We start from the raw sequence: 20,366 nt of genomic DNA, 5'->3' as shown, positions 1-20,366 counted from the left end.
TGTCACTTCCACTTCGGGAGCAGATGCCAAGCTGGAGCTCAGCTGCAGATTCACTGGGGGCAATGCACGCAGGAGACTGGGAAGGATGAGCCAGGGTTTGGGTGGGAAGAGCTTCAGGGCAACTCTGGGAAAGTCTTGGTCAGGCTGGTGGAGGGCTGATGGCAAAGGCTGCCAACCAGCCATGACTCCTAGAATGCTCTCTGGTCACCAGGAAGAGAGAGGACATGATAAGGATTCTTGCCTCCAGATCCTGGCTCTATCTCCTCTCTCCGATTACATTAAAAATATGAAATGGCACCTGTGGCTTACAGAATGCAGTTCCAACTCCTTAATAAAGCAGCAAGGCTATTCACTGTCTGGCCTTCTTCCTTCTTCTCTTCTACAGCAGCTCCACACTGAAATCCAGAAAGGGTGTGGTTTGTGGCAGATGTGCTGCTTACCACATGGGATCCCAAGTGACTCAGGAACTGAGCTCCTTCTCTATCTCCCTGCTATTCTTTTGGTCCCTACTACATGGGTCACAACATGCACTTACAAGCATTATGACTGAGCCATGCACAGTCCCTGAGCTCATGAGGCATTCATGTGCACCTGTCACTTCCTCTGAGGCTTTCTGAGGATCTCAGACAGGACCACAGCACCGCCTACCCCAAGTGTGGGCTCCATCACACTGAGTGGGGGACACAATCTGTTCCCCACAGCCTGCCAGCTCTTCACAACACCACTCACATCTGTCTGCTGCCTCTCCCACTTTGACAGCTATTAGATGTGCCTGGTCCCATCAAGCACTGATGACAGTGGAGCGACAGCGGGAGGAAACAATCTTGTGCCCATCTGTGGCCAGGAAATCATGCAGTGGCAGCATAGCCAGTGGCTCATGAGCCAGCACCCAAGGGGTGGTAAGGGAGAGAGCAAGAGGTAAACATCACATCATTCAAGTGCCCCATTCTATGCCGCTTCTTTCCAACAGATGACCATGCCACTTACCTTCTTCAAACACACTTCTCACTCACTCCAGCATCGTCCAGTGACCTTGTCTTTGGGGCGATGGGATCTGGATCACACGCAGAAGTCTACACCCTCCTGGCCCATTTCATCTTCTTTTCCCAGTGGTGACAGCAGGCATTGAAATTAGCCAGTCACACACTTTGGAGGGAACAGTTCCCAGACTGGTTGATTATCTGTGAACTGCAATTATCCTAGACTTTAGAAACAAATCTCAAGTTCACCAGCACAAGCCAATCTGAACAAAAAAAGTGACCAGAGAAGGTCAAAATTCCACTTGTAAAATCATTTTATTGGTATAAATATACATATGAATAAAATACCTTCAGCTTGTAATGTAGGTGAATATTTGTGAAATGTCATATAAAGAGTAGTATTTTGATTTTTTTTTTTACAGGTGTCAAAGTATTCTCTCTTAAAATCACACATTAAGAGCTAATATGCAGACAGAAATTAAAAGCCTTCAACAAACATGAATATTCATAAAACCTCATTCCAATCCACTATATACACTGAGCTGGGCAGTGTCTCTCCTCTGGCGGTGCTTGTCCACGGTGTGAAGGCCACTCGCCAAGCTTTAAAATGTACAATTCCACATCAAGGAAGGAAGTTAGTTCCCCATGGGAGAATGTAAAAACCATACCCGAGATCTAATATATATAATTTATACAAATTATTTATTAATGTGCTCTGTTAATATAATTACAATGTGCAATTGCATACATCAAGAAAAAATTGGTACGTTGAGTCATGTGCAGACTGGACACAAACACCTTCAGCAGCTGCCCCATCTTCCAGATGGAGTTACTCGCATGAGTCTGCGTCCAGCTACTCCATTAAACTCCAAAACCCAGCTTGCAGGGCGATCTCTAGCTGCCTCAGAGAAATTCAAGTAGGGCCCAAGGAAGAATTGCTGGCTTTCACTAAAGGCTTATGAAGCAATGTTTAGAAAGCAAACACCAAGGACTGGGGGAAGACCAAAAATGTGCTTTGACAAACAAGCAAAGGATCTGTTTCTATACTCTGAAAACAAAAGGAAGAAGGAACTAGGGATGGAAAGATGGAGGGCGGGGAGAGGGAAGGAAGGAAATAAAAGATTAGAGAGAAGAGAGTAAAGCATCAACAGAAGGGAAGAAAAGGTGTCAGCCTTGGTTCCTCTCTGATGGCTGATAAATGCTCCCTGCACAGGAAGACTTTGGCATGGGTAACCTTTACACAAAAATAAATTCTTTTTCTGCTTCTTCTCCGGAGTCACTAGATTTGCTGCCTTGGAGGCTGTCTTTATTGGAAGACTGTTGCTTTTGCTCTTGATAGTCCTGGGCCTGAGGGCCCCAGCTTCTCCTCGACACTGAAATGGAAAGGCAAGAAGTGGTGCTATTAACCAACAAGACAAGGATGGACAGTGGCCTGTCCAGCAGTTTGGGGAGACGCAGGAGCCTTGGGCAAGGGGAGGAGGGGGATGGCTCCAAAACAAACTTGCTATTTATTATGTTCGAGACAGACTAAAAACAAACCGACCAAAACAGAAACAAAGTGAAACAAGCAAACACAAAAACACAGTCTATGACAGGGGGAACCTCTCATAGATGTGGCTGAGGATCGGAAGTGAGGAAAGGTAAGGATGGGGGTCAAAGAAGGAGGAAAGCTTGGAGGCTGCTCCGCACAGGGAACCTCCTCAGTCTCAGCTGCTTCCTCCCACAAGGTACAGGGGAGATGCAGCCAGAGCTGGCGCTGGCTGACGGATGCAGCACTTGGCATCTGCCCAGGATTCATGCTCGGTTATCTCTGCTTTGGGGCAGGCTATCAGGAAAAGGCCTAGGAATCTGAGACCTCTCCATGCCTCAGCAAAGCTCATCTTCACTCTTTAAGTAAGGACTATTCTTCACTCCCTATGAAATAGTACCAAAGTACAGTGATAATGAATTTAATATTTCCTGCAATACCTCATCTCTCCAGGTAAAGGAATCTGATTCCAGATAAATGTGAAGGATCCACTGAGACTTTACAAAGCCATGGTGGGAGAAGCGTTGCTAGAAGTTATGTCAGACTGTTTTATTACTGCTACTCCTCCCAATTACCCTATAAGGAAGGTTTCGTAAAACTTGGAACCAGGAGTTAAATGCAATCAGTCCTCCAAACCTCGCATTCTTTCCAACTGGATGACAGCCTTGCTATCACTGTATGTTGCGAGAGGCTGGGAGGCTGCTGCACTCTATCAGAGCTACAAGGGCAAGGGATGTCACTCACCACACCCATTACACAGACACCACTGGGGCTAAAAACAACAAAGCCACACCCTTTGCAAAGTGGCTCAAAAGCAGAGCATGGCAACCTCATCACTCAGAAGCTCAAATGATCCAACCAAGAATGCATTACTTCAGTCCCCAGGACGCTGCCAGATTCATTGGATGCTTTTTATCACATTGATTTCTGCATTATGTTCACACTTCCAACCTGACAGGAGCTGGCTGTTTAAATGTTTAACTCACTGAAGAGTATTTCAGGAAGGTAAAGCTAAATATAAACATAATAAAGCACTTCTCTTGCCAATATAGCTGTCAGGAACAGATTCTAGTCTTTTGACAGTAAAAATTTAGATTTTTTTTTTTTGTAAGTATTGGGTATCGAATCCAGGGCCTTTGCACTGAGCTACATCTCCAGGCCTTTTTTATTTATGTTTTTAAGTTTTGAGATAGGGTGTCACTAAGTCAATTGCCCAGGCTGGGCATGAACATGTAATCATTCTGCCTTAGCCTACCAGAATGCTGGGCTACAGGAGTGCACCACTAAGCCCAGGTTAGATGTTTTACTTGATGAAATTAAATTGAAATTACCCAAAACTCTGAAAACTCCTTTCCAACTCTCATCATAAAAGTAAATAATTTAAAAATTTCAAATTCTTTTTGTCCAATCTTTGGGCACATTCTCAGATGAAGTAGAAAAACAAGAAATATTATAATTGGTTTTTAATTTTTTAAGCTTGTATTGGGAAAAAATTAAATATGCTGTACAAATGATATTTTGAGAATTATTAATAAGGCAAATTTGGAGAAAGAAGATAAATATTTCTAAATATTTTGTCTTTTATCACAAAACCAGCTGGACATTCATGACTTTTTAAAGTTCTCAACCTCTGTACATACTGAGAAAAAGGGGATTTAGGGAAGGCTCCTAATATCTTTTTCTTGAAAATATTCCACAACAAATCTAACCTCAAAATAGAGCACTACTTGTGAGATCTGCTATGAATTTTTTCATTCTATTGTAAACCAAAGTGAATGATTTCTCAATATGAAATGACTCAAAATAAGCTTGCAACACTACAGGTCCAAAAAAAGAAGTAAAAATGATAGGTTGCTTATTTGTCTTCCAGGTGAATGTATTTGTTTTAATCCCTAGATCAAAATAATAAACTTCACACACTTTTAGCTTCCTGGAAATCACAGGTCTAATTTATGTTATATAATGTGTCATAAAAGTACTTTCTAAAAATGAAGAAGTGGGCCGGGGATTTAGCTCAGTGGTTTCGCCGCCTGCTGCGCAAGTGCAAGGTCCTGAGTTCGATCCCCGGTACTAAAAAATAAAAAATAAAAATGAAGAAGTATTATGTAATTCAAAGTGTCTGTGTCATAGACAAAAACTCAGATAACCAGGGTCATTACAGCAGGCATGAATAAAACTCAAAGAAATACAACATAAAAATCTTCAGCAAAGAGCACTGTCCTTTAGTCTCCACTCGGCACTGTTTTTTGGAAGTCCCTGACATTGGGCCTCTGAGTCCTTCAGGGCTTCTCGAAACAACAGGGTAGGAGGCCAGAAGAAAACAGCAAAGATCGCCAAGTTAATACACAAACTTTGGGGCTGGTGACACAGAGCTACTATTAGTCATGCACGCAAAAATGGCAGCAACATAGTTACTGAGGGGGGAAAAAACCACATTTTTTCAGGAGAGCTGTCAAAGCATTTCATTAAGGTGGTAACACTACTTAAAACTCATTCTAGGCCTGTGGCTGTAGCTCAGTGAGAGCATTTCTTAACATGTGCAAGGCTCTGGTTTCCATCCTTAGCAGGAAGTAGAGGAGACTGTTCTAAGTAAATTCCCCTTCCTTGATTAAACTCTACCCATTGTGAATGCACATGATACCCACCCAACCTAGGACCAGGCTGACACATCCTTAGTACTGTAGAGACAGACACCAGGTATTCAGACAGGGGCACTGAGGTACAGGGATGAAGGACCTAGCCACATAACTAACACAATGAGCTTGGAAATCAGAGCACGAAGTCTCCCAGCCTCTAGCAGGATCAGTCCAGATCCCCAGCACAAACAACTTTGTAGGAGGAATGTTCTTTGTCAAGTTTGTTTTCCAGTCCTTAGGGAGCATCTATTTGATTGCATGTAATTAAGATACTAATTACAATTATATTGAAGTAGGTTTGGTCAGGCTTCCATTAAAGGATGGTCTAAGTAGAATTCGTCTGCTTGAAACCTAAATCTTTGGAATTCATTTGAAAAATATTTACAAAATTCAGGGTTTTTACTAAATTAGAAAGGCCTCCTCCTAAGTAGCTTGATTTAATGTTTGATTTTAGAAAGGGTAAAAAATAAACTGGACTTTAGTGTATTTATACAGTTAAGAATGCTGAAGCATCTCTGTACACGTGCCTTTACATGTATTTATCCCCATTGTGTACTAATAATTGGTAAAAGACACTTGAGTAAATGAGAGGGTGATTTATGCAGCACAAACTCTTGCATACATATTTGCATCCTGTCTACAGTCACACTAACTGTCTCAGAGAGGCTTAAACGTGAAGTTTGTTGCTCTTGAAGATGATTTGATTTTGCATATGCATAGTTGCAAAGGTACATCTGCTAATTAAAAACCTTCTGAAATATGCATATAAACCCAGAGCCAGAGATTCACAGAAAAAATTGAGATTTTTCTCTACTGTAAGCTCTACTGACATCTGTATTTTCAGGAAGCAAAAATGGTGACCTTAAAATAGTATTTGGTAGTTGGCCCTGATTTTTTTATTCTTACCTAGGAAGAGCCCAAAATGCCAACCGACTGCTAAATTTCTCTTAAGGATTTTTATAGGGAAAGTAGAATCTGGATCTGGTGGGAAAGTGCAGAATGGAGCTCTAACTTAAGAGCCTGTAAGCCACAGCCAAACATTTTTTGGCTGCATGTTGGAGTACAGAAGAAGCAATCAATATATAAATGCAATCTCAGAATCAGTTGTGCCATATAAGTAGGATCCACTACAATACATGCAAAGCCAAGCAAAAACAACTATTTTCTTCAAGAAAATAGGATATATGCCAACGAGGTATGAAAATATCACAGCGAATAATTAAATGCAGAGAAGAAATGATATGAAATGCAAAAGAGGCAGCTACAAATATTTCTAGTAAACAGTAAACATTTTACCTGTTAAATTAATATTAAAATAGCCACACAATTAAAACATAATCATGATAAAGAATATGCAGCATGCTTTGAGAACAATAGCCTCTGTTTCAGAAATAACACGATTTAGGAAATTCGTTTTAGTATAAAAAAAGCTGCTCTTAAAAGACTTAAAGGAAAGAACACACCATGAATTGGTCTAGTAAATATTTATTTTAGCCAGGAATCATTCAGAAAGCAGACTGCTATGCAGTTCTCAAAGGTGAAGCCAGTCAAATGCTAGGAATCGGCACTAACAAAACAAAATTAAGATATTAGATATAAAACTACTTTAATTGAAGCACTGGTAAAAAATTACTTCCTGGTGCCTATTTTGAAAAATCAAGGAAGCAAAAGTAATACAAGATGGTCCTATTTAATTCAATCAAAATTTGATACAATCCAGCACAAGGAGAATTTTAAGCTAACAAACGAGGTCATGGAAAACTGTGAGACAGACACAGAATGTCTTCCCCTGGCTTTTGTATGACTTGGCTATCTCTGCACTCACCTTTAGCTTACTCAAAGCCTCCCTGGGTGATTTGTGTGGTACTGGGGGTGGCTTCTTTCTGGCTTCTAGTGGCTCCGGAAGGATCACTGTTTTGAGGGGCTTGGTTAATAAGTGATTTATATCACTGGATATAACAGTTTAAGTGTAAATTTCCAAATTCTAGAAATATCTATGTAACCTCAGGTGTCTTTAACAAAAGAGGAATACAGGGACAGAGATTTTGACTTATGATATCCTCAAAAATAACTCTTGACATTCTTTAGAAAATAAGTCCACACAGGAAATCCTTTAAAAGTGAAAGATGGGGCAGGGATGCAGCTCAATGGTAGCGCACCTGCTGAGTATGTGCAAGGTCCTGGTTTCCATCCCCCAGCACCATAAAAAGGGAAAAAAAGAAAAAGAAAAAAAAGAAAAAAAAAGTGATGGACCAATTCAATTGGTTTTCTCTAGGGCACTTGCTACCTGGCAAGAGAATGTTCTATCTTGTTCTATGCTTAGATGATTTAGACTCTTTGCTTTATGCTGCAGGTGGCATCCTAATGTCCACCCTGTCCTCTAGCTAGTGTGCCTCAGAACTCCAGGCTCTTCTGGCGGGGCTGGCTGGTCATAAACGAGGTTCCTGGTGATGATCTGGGAAATACTGTTTTGCTTTAAAGTCTGTATCAGGGGCTGTACATTCTTACAAAGACAGCAGGTCACCTTTGAGGTGACCCAGTCCCAACTCACTGGGTTGTACAGCTTTAAATTTCCCACTGGAGTTAAAGGTGGAGAGGACACACAAGGTTTATTATGCACAGTACAGTGTTCATGTTTGAGCATTTGCACATGGTTCACCCTTCTGCAATGAAAATAAGTTATTTCTATGATAAGGTTACTCTCATTAGCTTGTGTCCTGAAATGCTTCCTGAGGGACTGGCAGAGGGCACAGAGTAATACAACAGTGCTGGGCCATAGGCTTCACCCCTGGGATCCCATGTGCGTTATACAGTAACCACTGATGAAGTTTTACTGGAAGAAAAAAGCCTTATTCCAAAGACAGAAGCCCTTTAGGAAAATCTCAGAAATTGGAATATTTTATACAGTCTTCTTTCATGATGCTAAAAGTTGCTTTAAGTGATTTTTCAGGGTGTGTGTGTGTGTGTGTGTGTGTGTGTGGTACTAGGAAGTGAACCCCAGACCTTTGCTAAATCTCTAGCCCTTTAAAATTTTTTTTAAAATTTTGAGATAGTGTCTCACTACGTTGGCCAGGCGAGGCTTGCCATCCTCCTGCCTCAGCCTCCCAGAGTCCCAGAGTGTTGGGATTGCAGGCACAGACCACCATGCCCAGCTTCAAATCATATGTATGAAAATCTACTACCCAGGGGGATAAGGAGTACTTTATTTTTATTTTTTTATTTTTGGTACCGGGGATCAAACTCCGGTCCTTGTGCTTGCGCAGCAGGTGGTGAAAACACTGAGCTAAATCCCCGGCAAGGAGTACTTCAATCACAGAACAGACATTTCCTCTTTGAGTTGGCAAAGCTTGTTCTAAAACGCCTTGATGGAGGTTCAAACTGAGTTGGAATCTGTGTCCCTTTTGTCTGCTGAGTCTGTTCTCACCTGAACAGAACACTACAAAATCCACTACAGGGTGGAACAGAAGACAGAAAAGGAATAAGAAAATCACTGGAAAAGAGAATTAACTGCTCCTCAAAGTTAAAAAGTTAATTGGCTATCTTTTCTTTCTTACTACAGGGTCACAAAATGTCTACCGAAAGACCATGTGCATGACCCCAGGTCTGCATTTTTATTGATCTTTTCCTAAAAGAGTGGCAAGTATCAGGCCAACATTCTCTAAGGGAATAAATTCTGTTACTCTAAGAATTTCTGACCCAATCCCAGCTGAAAGGTAGCAGAAAAGGTATAAGAGGAAATGAACAGAAGGAATGAATGACCCCAAATATAAAAACAAACCTTCGAGATCATGAAAATTTGATGGACAAGTCACGCAGGTAACTTGATCGTTCTTGTATAATATCTAATTTTAGATTGCTGAGTCAATATATTTTGCCTCCAACATTAGGACCATCCTGTTGCCATTTAGAATGAATAAAAATTCTGCTGTATGACTGATCCCTGTCCCAGTCCCACAATAGAAGTTACTCCATGGAAGCTTGTTTTTGTTAGTGCCAGTTCATAAGCTCTAGGTTGGCAAGGGATGATAATCGAAGGCTCTAACCATTTGTTGGCTGTGACCTCCTGTGCCCAATTGCATTCACTTCCTCTTCTGCAATGGTGGAGGACAGTTTTGAAGATCTTTTCCCTCTACTGGAAGGCTTGCCACTGTCATGATCTGAATGTCTTTTGTAATAATCTCCTCTTTGCACTACTGAGGAAAAGGGATTCATTTTACCCTTTATAGTTCAAATACATCAAGGGGTTGACATTAATATTAAAATATTAATATTAAAAATTAAATATCAGCTCACCCACCCAACTTAGGATTCAAGAACTTATAGAGTTGGTCCTGGGCAGATACACCATTCTCTACAGAATTCAACAGCCAACATTATGGAAATGTCGTGCAAAATGAGGTGAGCTCTGAATCTGCCCCAAAAAGGTACTGACAAAAAGGCCCCAGAATTACCATTTTGATTCCACGATGGATTAACAAAAATCACATTTACTATGGAACAACTCAGAAGAATCACAGCAATTTACCTGTTTCAGAAATTAGTTGGGCAAGCTAGTCCAAAGGGAGGCACAGAACAAGGAAACGAATTAACCAGCATGAATAATATACAAGAAAATAGGAATGAGGACAGCAGGAACAGTTTCTTAGGAAAACAACAGGACTCCCGAGTGGCTGCCATTCCTGGGCCACCTTAGTAGAGGAGCTAGGGAATAAGCTGAAGTTAAATATCTTACCAGCTCAGACATTCCCAAGCTTTTCTCAGAACAGCACGTGTATTTCTGGGCCAACTTCAACACAACGTGATAGCACTGGCATAACGTCTCGTGACTAGCTTATTCTGGATCCTATGTGAGAAAGTATGGTCTCCACAGCTTTGCAGTCCCAACCAGCCCACTGGAAAATGGGAGCATGAACCATGCATAATATTTGCTCTTGGGGGAATGAGGAAATTCTTGAAATGTTTGAGGAACAACCCAACATCTAACTTTCTCAGAAAAGAACATGTAACTCGTCACAGCAGCTAAAAGCCACTACTAGTGGCATCCAGCATGTCATCCACTTGGTCAACTGGAAAGGTTCTATGATACAGAGACCACTACTCACGAGGCTGGGATGGGGGTGGTTACTGCAGGCCTTGTTTTACCATCACCTGGCATCCAAAAAAAAATTTTTCCTGATACATCACAACAATGATTTTTTTACTGAACCTTCTGACTTTTAAGAATCCTTCAATATTGCCATGGCTTTTAATAAGATGAACACTTCTACTTACCACTACAACCCCTTCCCCATTTTCTCCTGACAAAATCCCCAAAAGTATTGCCAAAGCTTCCTTAAAAGCGAGGATGTAAGTGAGCAAGTGCAGAAAAGAGAGGCAATGAAGGCGCGAATGGAGAGGCGATGCATGTTAAGAATCGAGCTGCCCAGGGACAATTAGAAGCTCAGGTCACCTAGAACCAGCACCCCGGAAGGCTCTTCCTTTTACACCAAGTCTTCTAAGGGACTTGGCTGAATAGGAACTCTTACATTTACTTATGATGTGTGAAATGATTATAGTTACCAGCCACCTTTTGTGGCTTTAGTTTTGTGGCTTGAAGTTTTCCAGGTTCAATCAAAACTCTACCTTTTTATGTCTTGGATTTTTTTTCTTTTTTGAGGCAAGGTCTCACTATGTAGTTCAGGCTGGCCTTGAACTCACTATGTAGCCCAGGCTGGCCTGGAACTCACAGCAATCCTGCCTCAGCCTCCCAAGTGCTGGGATTATAGGCATGTGCCACCATGCCTGGCTCTTCGTTTTAGAAATAGGTAAGTGAGGTTTCTTCTCACCAAATACATCTGCAGAGTGGAGAAAGTACTCAATGTTTTGTTTGACTAGACTCCTAAGCCACAAAAACATATTCAGTAAAACCTTTTATTAATTTCAACCCAAGACTACTACCAATAAAGGAAAATAGACTAAAGTAGGAAGATGTCAGAGATCAAAGGATTCTAGCACAAACAAATTTAAAATAATACGCATTAACTCCAAATCACAGTAAGAGCCATGGACATGGGTGATGGCTTGTGTGACTCCAGAATTTCTTTACAGGTAGAGGTGGAGTTTAGAGACAGCATTTATATTCCACTTTATATGGGACAGAAAGCAAAAGGCAACTGAATGGCCAAGGTGAGTGATGGAACAGCTGGCAACTTAAACTGATGGTGGAAGTATTCAAGTCACAGCATACAAACAAATGGTGCAATGACCCCCTTGAGAGTATTCACGCAGGTGTTGCACTCCCAAGGAAGAGAAGCATGTGACTCGTGGCTGAATGAACAGGATGGGCTACAAGGTCTCTGGGCTCCACTGTGCTCACTGTTCCAGAACCTTGGCAATGGGTACCGATAACAACCAGGGAAAGAACGGACCTAGAAATCTACAGGCAGCACCAAGCAGGCCACGAATGCTGTTTAATGAGCCCCTCACGTGCTGGGAGCCAGCTCAGGAACACCTAGTGATTCACGCCTCTCAGCTACAAGTCTCATTCTTCTTTCAGGTCCAGTGTCTTCAATAATGCTGCAGACTGTTTCTAAACTAAACTATTACCCTGGTTCTAAGAATTTAATCCAAGGGATGCTGACTTGAACTCTAAGATAGCGGTTAAATCCAGGATTAAGATTTTTTCTTTTGAAATGACTCTCCTTGGGGAGAACAGTCCCAGAGAAAAGAAGTGCTTACCTTCCTGGGAATATGTCCTGGGGCTGGGCTGGGGGTTATTCTGTGCATCTCTCTCCTTGTCTGAGGGAACTTTTTTCAGGATAGGAGGAAGCAGAGCAACTTTAGGGGAACTAGGGCCAGAGGGAGAGTCTGGGACATCCTCTGCAGAGAGAAAAACACAGGAATCAAATTCTTCCACAAACTGAATTCAAAGCATACGAGCCAGGTAAATCATTACATACAGATGATTCAGAAAAAAAAAGCATCATAACATTTTCCAGCCTAACTACTTTTGTGTTCTTGCTTAGTCAAGGATCCAAAAACAAAAACAAAAAATGATGAATACTAAAATAAAAGATTATAATTGGCATAGATGTGAATCTACATTGCAGACAGAGCATTTCAATGGGCTGATATTTGGAAATCAGACTATAGGTGAGCCACACCTTTCTCCTGCCTCAAACATAATGCTGTTGTTCCAAGTTATTATAGTACAGCATCACAACATACATGCAATCATACGTGTGTTCATGTACCTACATATACATACCGAAGGTCCCTAGAAATAATTCAGAATTATGGATTTTTAGAATCACAAAGAACTTTGGTCATTGGACAAATGAAAAGATTAAATGATCTGCTAAGCTAAAATGATGACAAGATAGCTAGGACTAGAATTCTAGCCTCTTCCTCCTACAGCCTGTGGTGCTTCACTCTAATTGCAAAGGTTTACTGAACCTCACTCCTTTCTCTGTTCTCTTATCAGCACGGTAAGTCTCCAGTTGGCATGGGCATGGGCATGTGCACATGTGTGTGTAGAACATGACCCACAGCCTGTTCTCTTCATTCTTATACGTTCAATTCAAGTCACCTATTTGCTTCATAAAAAAGCAGAGATATGACCAGACGTCGGACCCTGACCACCTCTCAGAACTCTAGTACAGAAGAAACAAGGAGGTGCATTTGAAAATGTTTGCTCAGTTCTCATGCTCTGCTAAGAGCAACTGCTTGTTATCATAACTCTCAAAATACATGCTATAAAATAAATGAGTGTATTTGGTAAGTAAACTGAAAATTAAAAAGTTCTTGCAACAGAATATTGGATTTCAGCTGGTCTCATGTTCAGCATTTACAACTGGGGAGCCGAAATATTCTACAGACTGGATTAGATTCATTTTATGAGTCGTTTCCTTTCTTTAGACTAGAGGAACAACTGCCTGATACAAAATCTTAGGGCCAAACCGCCTTTTGAGAAGTTTTAGCTTTTCATTTAAAATGTTTTTCCTAATGTTTTCTTTGACTATTTTCCCTACTCATTCTATGATGAAGGTATTTTGTATCCACTAGGAATGGCTTGTGTTTCCCACCATAAAAGCACTTTTTTGGGAAAAAGTTGCAGTAGAATCAGGAGTTCCTAAGAGTCAGTTTCTCAAGGTTCCCTCCTTCATGGCTTCTCTTAGATGACAACATACTGGGGTTTCCCAAAGGAAACTGATGAACACTGACCAGGCTGGCTCTATGGGGAATGAGTTGAATGTATAAGATAAAATGGGAAAAATCTACCAGTTTGGGCAAACAGGTTATGGCTTTTTCCCCCCTTCTATCCAATTCACCTGCATGATGACTTACTTAGCATAGTGGGCTCTACATCCTATTTGATATGTGTGTGCCCACAGGGAAGGTCAGCAGGAGACTGCCTCCCACTGCAGGTGCCAGGCTTCACTTCCCCACGGATGGGGCTGTCAAACTTAGCACCCTGTGCCTCTCACTCCTCGATGTGAAATGCAGCAGAAAGGAGCATAGTGAGAGTGTGTCCACATATAGTGCTTAGTATCGTGCCTGGCAGAGTTAAGGACTCAGTTAAGAAGAGCCATGATTGGGCCAGGGATGTAGCTGAGTGCTGCTGCACCTGCCTGGCAAGTGCAAAGTCCTGAGTTCGATTCCCCGAACACACTGCTCCCCCCCAAAGAAGAGGAGCCATCATCATGCTGATGACAGTGATGATCTGACTATCTCTATCCCTGCTTGCCTAATTTGTAGGGAAAAGGGGTTCGTTATGATACTCATTCAACTTTTCTTTATGTATGAAAAATCTTACAATGGAAAGTTGTTCAAGAAAAAAGACTTGAGGTAGACTTTGTGGAAGAGAGTAAGGTCAAGCCTAATCCATTTCTAATATTTTAAAGTTTCTTCTATCATTAGATTTTCTAAGTTAATAATCAGAAAATTTCATAGTAAATGGCCAAAGAATGAACATCTTAGACTACATGGCCCTGCTGCAAGTACTATGCCCAGTCACTGTCTGCAAATGCAACCACAGACAAACCCAATACAGATGGTGTGGCTCTGTCCAGTAAAACTTTATTTTTTAGACACTGGCCCACAGTTTGCAAATTCTGTTGTAAACCCTTAATATGTCCCAGAATAAGGTGTGAAAACAAGAGTGTGTGCCTTCTCCTCTGGTCATCTTCATTCTTACATCTCAGCCTTTGCAACCGTCTAAACTCAGGTAACTGATTTCAGAATACCGAGTCACACATGGAGTCACAACACAGGGCTCACTTTCCTGTCTCACCTAGCAACCAGTCTGTAGCCCTGCAAACAAGGGCAGTCTCAGGGCCCCCAACACTGGCACATGAGTCTTGGTGTTGAACAAAGGAAATGAATCCCCCAGCTCTTGCCCCTTTCCTATCTCCCTGTGGGTTTCTTGGGATGTCCCCACAGGAGCTCCTGCACCCAGTTTACCAGTACCCATGGAGACTGGCTGGGTCCACCAGCCTTGAGAAGCTGCCTGGCCTTGGTGTGACTTCCAGGCCAGGCAAAGCCTTACCAGGCCGGGAGGCCGTTCTCGGTTTCTGCGGGATGGTGGGCCGTGCTGCCAGGGTGGGCTTGGGGGACTGCAGGAGGGGCTTTGGGCTGGTCGGTGTGCTGGAGGAGCTGCGAGACCTCAAGACCACTTCCACTTTGGGTTCTGCTTTGGCATTCTTTTCTGGAGTGCCCAAACCAAAGCGGTTCTCTGGAAGGCCTGGGTGCAATTTAGGCACTAAAAAAAAAAAGTGGCAAAAAAAGCAAACTTGAAAACCATAAGTCAAAGAAACCAATAATTTGAAGATGGAAGACTGGTACAAACTGATACAATCATTACTATCATTTCTCATCATAGATATTTTAGACCCAAAATATGTGGTTAAAGGATTAAAATTCTTCACAGAAAGTAATGAGCTTGATAGTGCTTTTTTTCTTCTGGTACCAGGAATCGAACTCAGGACCTTGTGCTTGCCAGGCAGGCTCTATGTCACTCAGCTACATTGCTGGCCCTTGACAGTGCTTTTCTGATCATCCCTGACTACTCCAGGAATGGCAAGTTTAACAGTTCATAGTGGAGAGGTCCATAATCTTGTACAAAGAGAAAAGCGGCTCTTAATGCATCTGAAGGAGATCATCCTCAGGTCTGATACAGTCAACTGGAAGCTCCTCAGTTCTAGACAACCATCAAGCAGGGTTGTGGCTACAGGTTTTGAGTGAGCAGGGCTATGGTGATGGCCACAGCTCATGCCTGGTGGTTAGAAGAGCTCTCCAGAAATGTCCTCCCATTCTGCATCTCCATCCATATTGGTACTTAACCAGATAACTGGCAAAAATAAGCTGATTAAATATAATTTATAGTTCAACTCTTACTATATAAAGGTACTACAGAAAGTCAGAAGAGCATCCAACAGCAAAACCAGGACCCTAACATCCAATTTACAAGTTTCTGCCCAGTTTCCATCCAAGGCATCTTATCCTTTTATTCCACCTAAAAATTCAGAGGAACAAAGAATACTGGATTTCATGCATATTCAAATTATGAGGAAGATTACTCCCTGATAGCAAACAAAACCTCCACCTTCCACATGCCATCAACCATGTCCCAGTGCCTGCTCCCCCACCCCAGTCCCCTCCAAATTGCCCTGAGTTTAGGAGTTCTCTGCACAAGGCTTCAATCATGGGAGGACCCACCCAGAGGGGAGAGCAATCAGACAGGGGACTTGGCTCTCCGAGGTGACAGCCGAGAACACACAGAACAGAGGTTTTCCCTCCGCTGCCTGTTTTTATTTCTCTTTTGTCAATCACAGGTGATGGTTGAAGCCAAAAGTGATCTTTCTCAAGGGCAACAGCATGGCCTGGCTCACCTGCGCCACCTCCGTCCAACCGTTCCACGCTGCTCAAAGCTGGGCTTGGAAAATCCTGGGATATGGCATCATTCCCAAGTTTCTAAAAAATTCAAGCACCCCCCCCACCACCACCAGTGTAAGTTAATAGTAGGTAAAAGGAGGAAAAAAGTAGGTAAAATAAGTGACAACAAAGAATACCATGTCTAGCTTATTTATAACCCCAGGCCTTTACTGCTGGAACACAGCCACGTGAAACACATTTGGTTCTAGACTCGTGGTTTTAAGGATCCCCCTGGTGAGAGGTGTGTGGGCCAGGGGAAGCTAGTGACTCAGTGACACTTCTTGTCTTTCTTGCCTGACACCTATGTGCCTGGCAAACCTGATGCTCGATGTGAGGGGACACTCCTACTCTACACATTTACAGGACACTATCCACATCTGCTTTACAACAATTTCTAGTTTTAAAGCAATGCTAGGTAAGAGCTTGACCACTGAGCTACACCCCAGTCCTCAGTTAATTTTTAAAAAGACAGAGGAGTGTGTGATGACAAAGACAAGGCATGTTAAGTGCCACTGTCTTAGGGAAGTAGCTGAAGCTGACAAGGCGGAAATAAGCCTTCCCCTTTACAATGCAGAAGTCTGCATTAGAGCACGGCAAAAAGGGCATGAAATAAAAAGCCCAGACTTTGAGTAATATCTGCAAAGTCTACTGACCAAAATGATCTACACCTACCTCTTGTCTAAGAAACAAAAATGAGGTGGGCAGGTGGAGCAGGAGGCAGGGTTATTCCCCAGACAGCCTGTTCCTTCCTCTGACAAACCCAAAAAGCAAGAATCTGCTGCCAATCCCAGCTTTAAAATGGTCTGGGTGACACTGGAGGAATTAGTGAATATGGCTGAGATCTTGCTTGCTCAGTGCATCCCCAAACCCAGGTGCCAGCTCTGTCCATCAGAGGAAGTGCCATGGATGCCGAGGGATTTCATCAAGAGAAACAAAAGGTCCACTCTCCCTAGAGGAGGGAGTGAGTGGGTCTGGGAGAAGAAGTGTGCATCTAGCCCTACAGCTATAGGGGCCACACAAGGTGGCATCACCATGTGACCTTAGCTTGAAGGAAGCCCCATGCCAGTGCTTTGTGCATAGGACACGTGTCTGTCAGCCAGGAAGTCTCACTGGGGACCTTTCCCTTCCAGGTTCTTTCAAAGGTGCTCCCAGCACTTCAGGGTGAGGACCTCCTTATCCTTCAGACCCAGAACTTCATTTGCCTGCAACTTAATTTGTTTTCTTTCTCCTTTTCTCTCCCAGATTTTCCGAAGTAGTTATAAATCCAAAATTGTGCAAAACCAGGAAAAAACAAGGCAATGCCAACTGTTTTTGCAGCCAGGCAGCAGAGCTGGTGGCTCTCAGAAGAAAAGATACAACCTTTTGGCCTTCACAACCTGCTATCCCCTTCTGCTAATAAGTGAAAAATGACCTATCTTCACATTCACCATTCTTTTCTTTTAAATGAATGTATTAAATGCCAATAGTGTAAGGAGAATTCTTCTGAGAGGTTGAAAACAACATTTATATTCCCCACAATGTATTGACCATAGTTGTTTACACTGTTACCTTTGTAAAGACAGGCATGGCATTTTAAAGGAAATGTTCTAAAGCTAAAAATCCTTTAAAAATTTTTTTTAGATGGAATACCCATGACTGGTCTGAATTTCAGATAAAAATTTTCAATGATGGTGGTTGTTTAACTTGACACTAGATGGCGCTACGGGAATATCAGTGTGCACCTCCAACAAATACATAAACCATAAGGATTCTGTCACTTTGAGTCAATTAATATATCAATCCAAGGCACATGGAAAAAAACACTCCAAAATTTCTCATCTTTCCACCAAAAAGCAGCTGTTCATCACTGAAAACAGTGACAAAATAAACAGCTCACTAGTGAAAACAGTACACTCATTGTTAAAAAAAAATTTATAAAATAAAATTTTCTGATCACTAAGGGTCATGTTATGCCTCCTTTGTAGAACTAACTGGCAGGATGTAGTTGCACAGTCTTCCTCTTAACCCTTCCAAAGGGCTCATGAGTGAGCTGGGAAGGATCAGGAACTAGGCAATTGCTAGACAATGCTGGTGTTTTTGGTGGGAGGCCATGCTAAACAGTTGTGAATGCCTGTGGGATGCAGGATTTAATGAAAAAGAGTTGTTTAGAAGTAACATAAAAGAGCCTTCTATATCTGGCATGTAGTTTACCATTACTCTCTGAAAATCAAGGGTTCACTGGAGAGAATTTTCTTCTGATATTTCAAATAAAACAGATGTTCCATTTTCTTTTCTTTGGGGAACTCCATTTTGTAAAAGTAAAAATCACTCAGGATAATGCAAAGAAACTAAAACCAGAGTGAAACACGGGCATATTTCTCTTAATAATTGTAACAAAGACATTTCTTTAAGTGGCTATTGAACAAAACAAGGGTAAAAGGAAAGAAAAAAAAGGCACTAAGAACACTTTAAAAAGAGGCTAAAACAATAAAAAATGCTTTAAAAGTAACATACTTGGAGAACTCAAAAATTTTGAAATTTTGAAAGTTTTCTTCATAGGAATAAATATATATCAATAGTCAAGAAAATATTCAATTAATTCTGACAGGATACTTGACTTTTTCTTGGGTCATTTAAAGCTAGGATATGGAAAAAGGCCTTGAGGTTTGGAAAAGGGACAGCTCATGGGATAACTGGAGACTAGATTCTGCCTTTACATAACTGTAGTCTGGTTTCCATGTTCTTACCTGACTGTCAGTCCCCTATCTCCAAGGCCCCTCAGGGGTCCACCTGGACTTGCAGACTCAGTGGCCCCAGGATGTGGGCACCCCTGGAATGGCTGAAGATTTCATGAAATGCAAAGGAAGCCCCTGGGCCCATGGGAAAGGCCAGGAGTTCAAGGCCAGCTACCTCCCATCCAGCAGGCGTGCTCCTCCCCCAAGTATAACCCAGGACTGAAGTGGAAACAGGCCATGCCCGCCTTCATGGTCTGGCCCTGAGTTCTTCCTGGATAAATCCTTTGTTCTTAGATTTTTATTTAACCAACAGGCTATTTTTCTGTAATTCTGTCTCCCATGAAAATTAAGTGGCGACCAACATGCACACAGGAGGGACGGCTCTTACCTTCTGGGCGCTGGCAGCTCTCCGCTCCTGCTTGGCCTTCATCTCAGCTAGCAGACCACTACCCATCACCTGGACGCCATACCTGCGTCCCCCCTGCGGGCTGCTCCTGCTGTCCCCACGCTCCAGGCGCCCTACTTCCTCGCCTGGGCTCTCCTCAAGGGAGTCTGGTGTCTTCATCTCCTCTGCGATGTCTGAATTCCCATCGTGCTCTGAGGCCTTCGGCTCCCTTCTGGGGGCATCTGTGGCTGAACTTCTGATGGCCCCTTTTGGTGAGGAGGGTTCTTCTGTCATCAAGACCATTGGGGGTCTCTCAGACTTGGATCGGGACTTGATTAAATTGAGAAAGCTGCTTTTCCGAGAATCTCGCTTCTTCTTTTCATCTCCTCCTTCACTAAGCTCGTGGGACTCGGAGCCTCTTGAGGAAGTCCTCCTGCATTCCCAAGAAAGACATGGATCGATCCTGTGAGTCTGACTATACATACAAGTGCCAGCACACTCAGCCACGATATAAACGTGGAGGTGGCAACACACACAGCTGCCATTCTGAGACACTTTAAAAAGTGGAGCCACTGAATTTGGGAGAGAGGAACATGGAATACTGTCTTCATGTCCACCCAGGAAAAATGGAGACATGCACAAGGAAAGACTGAGAAGATGCAGTTAACAGTGGGAAGACTAAGGCAGAGATGAGGTAATGTTCAAATGCTCTAGTCACAAGTCTCTACATGTGTGAACTTCCAGTGAGGCTGGCTTAAGTGGAGACGTGGGTGGGCAACTGCCTTGTTTAATGGAGGGGGGCGGTAATACCGGAGAGGGTTACATGATTACCACATGAAAACCCACCTCTAGTCCTCAAAGACAGGGTCCTGGCTTAAGTGTAACAACTACTGAAGGGTGTGACAGTGTCCAAAGACAGAGTGAGCCTCACTTGAGGTTTTGGAAAGAGAATATTCCGCAACTTGGGAAATAGAAGGGGAGAAAGATTAAGTGACATGAGCTATGGGGACAGCATCACAGACAAATGTTTTCCAGTTAAGACTGAAGGACTGAATGCCCATTCAGCTCCTGCAAATTTCCACTAATGTTACAGCAAAGGATTGAAAAAAGGTGTGAGTCACACAGGGAACAAAAGGCAAAACCAACAAAATCTGAAGCAAATAATTATGCACAACTTCATAGATCTGAAAAGGCTGGAACCTAAACTGAAGG

General features: G+C 42.5%; 1 protein-coding gene across 13 annotated transcripts in view; it reads right to left on the bottom strand.

Moving 5' to 3' along the window:
- Nucleotides 1-1,663: 1,663 nt before the first annotated feature.
- Nucleotides 1,664-20,366, bottom strand: part of Carmil1 (capping protein regulator and myosin 1 linker 1) — a 305,246-nt gene continuing 286,543 nt past the window's right edge. For 3 of the 13 annotated variants that reach the window (XM_087181828.1, XM_021260542.2, XM_087181835.1), the window contains 6 exons: nt 19,158-19,587; nt 16,013-16,094; nt 14,671-14,883; nt 11,862-12,002; nt 9,188-9,337; nt 1,664-2,353 (listed from right to left, as the gene is read on the bottom strand). In XM_087181828.1, coding sequence (XP_087037954.1) covers nt 2,217-2,353; nt 9,188-9,337; nt 11,862-12,002; nt 14,671-14,883; nt 16,013-16,094; nt 19,158-19,587 — 1,153 coding nt within the window. In that variant the 3' untranslated portion in view covers nt 1,664-2,216. Of the gene's footprint in view, nt 2,354-9,187; nt 9,338-9,669; nt 9,695-9,876; nt 9,988-11,861; nt 12,003-14,670; nt 14,884-16,012; nt 16,095-19,157; nt 19,588-20,366 lie in introns of those variants that run through there. The other 10 variants (XM_087181832.1, XM_087181834.1, XM_087181830.1 and 7 more) reach the window with 7 other exon arrangements.

This window comes from Heterocephalus glaber, unplaced genomic scaffold, assembly GCF_053883595.1.
Source record: "Heterocephalus glaber isolate CG9 unplaced genomic scaffold, H.glaber_assembly_v1.0 deba00001472, whole genome shotgun sequence".
NCBI lineage: Eukaryota > Metazoa > Chordata > Mammalia > Rodentia > Bathyergidae > Heterocephalus > Heterocephalus glaber.
The sequence above is the reverse complement of the archived record's forward strand: the minus strand, read 5'-3'. Positions and strand labels throughout refer to the sequence as shown.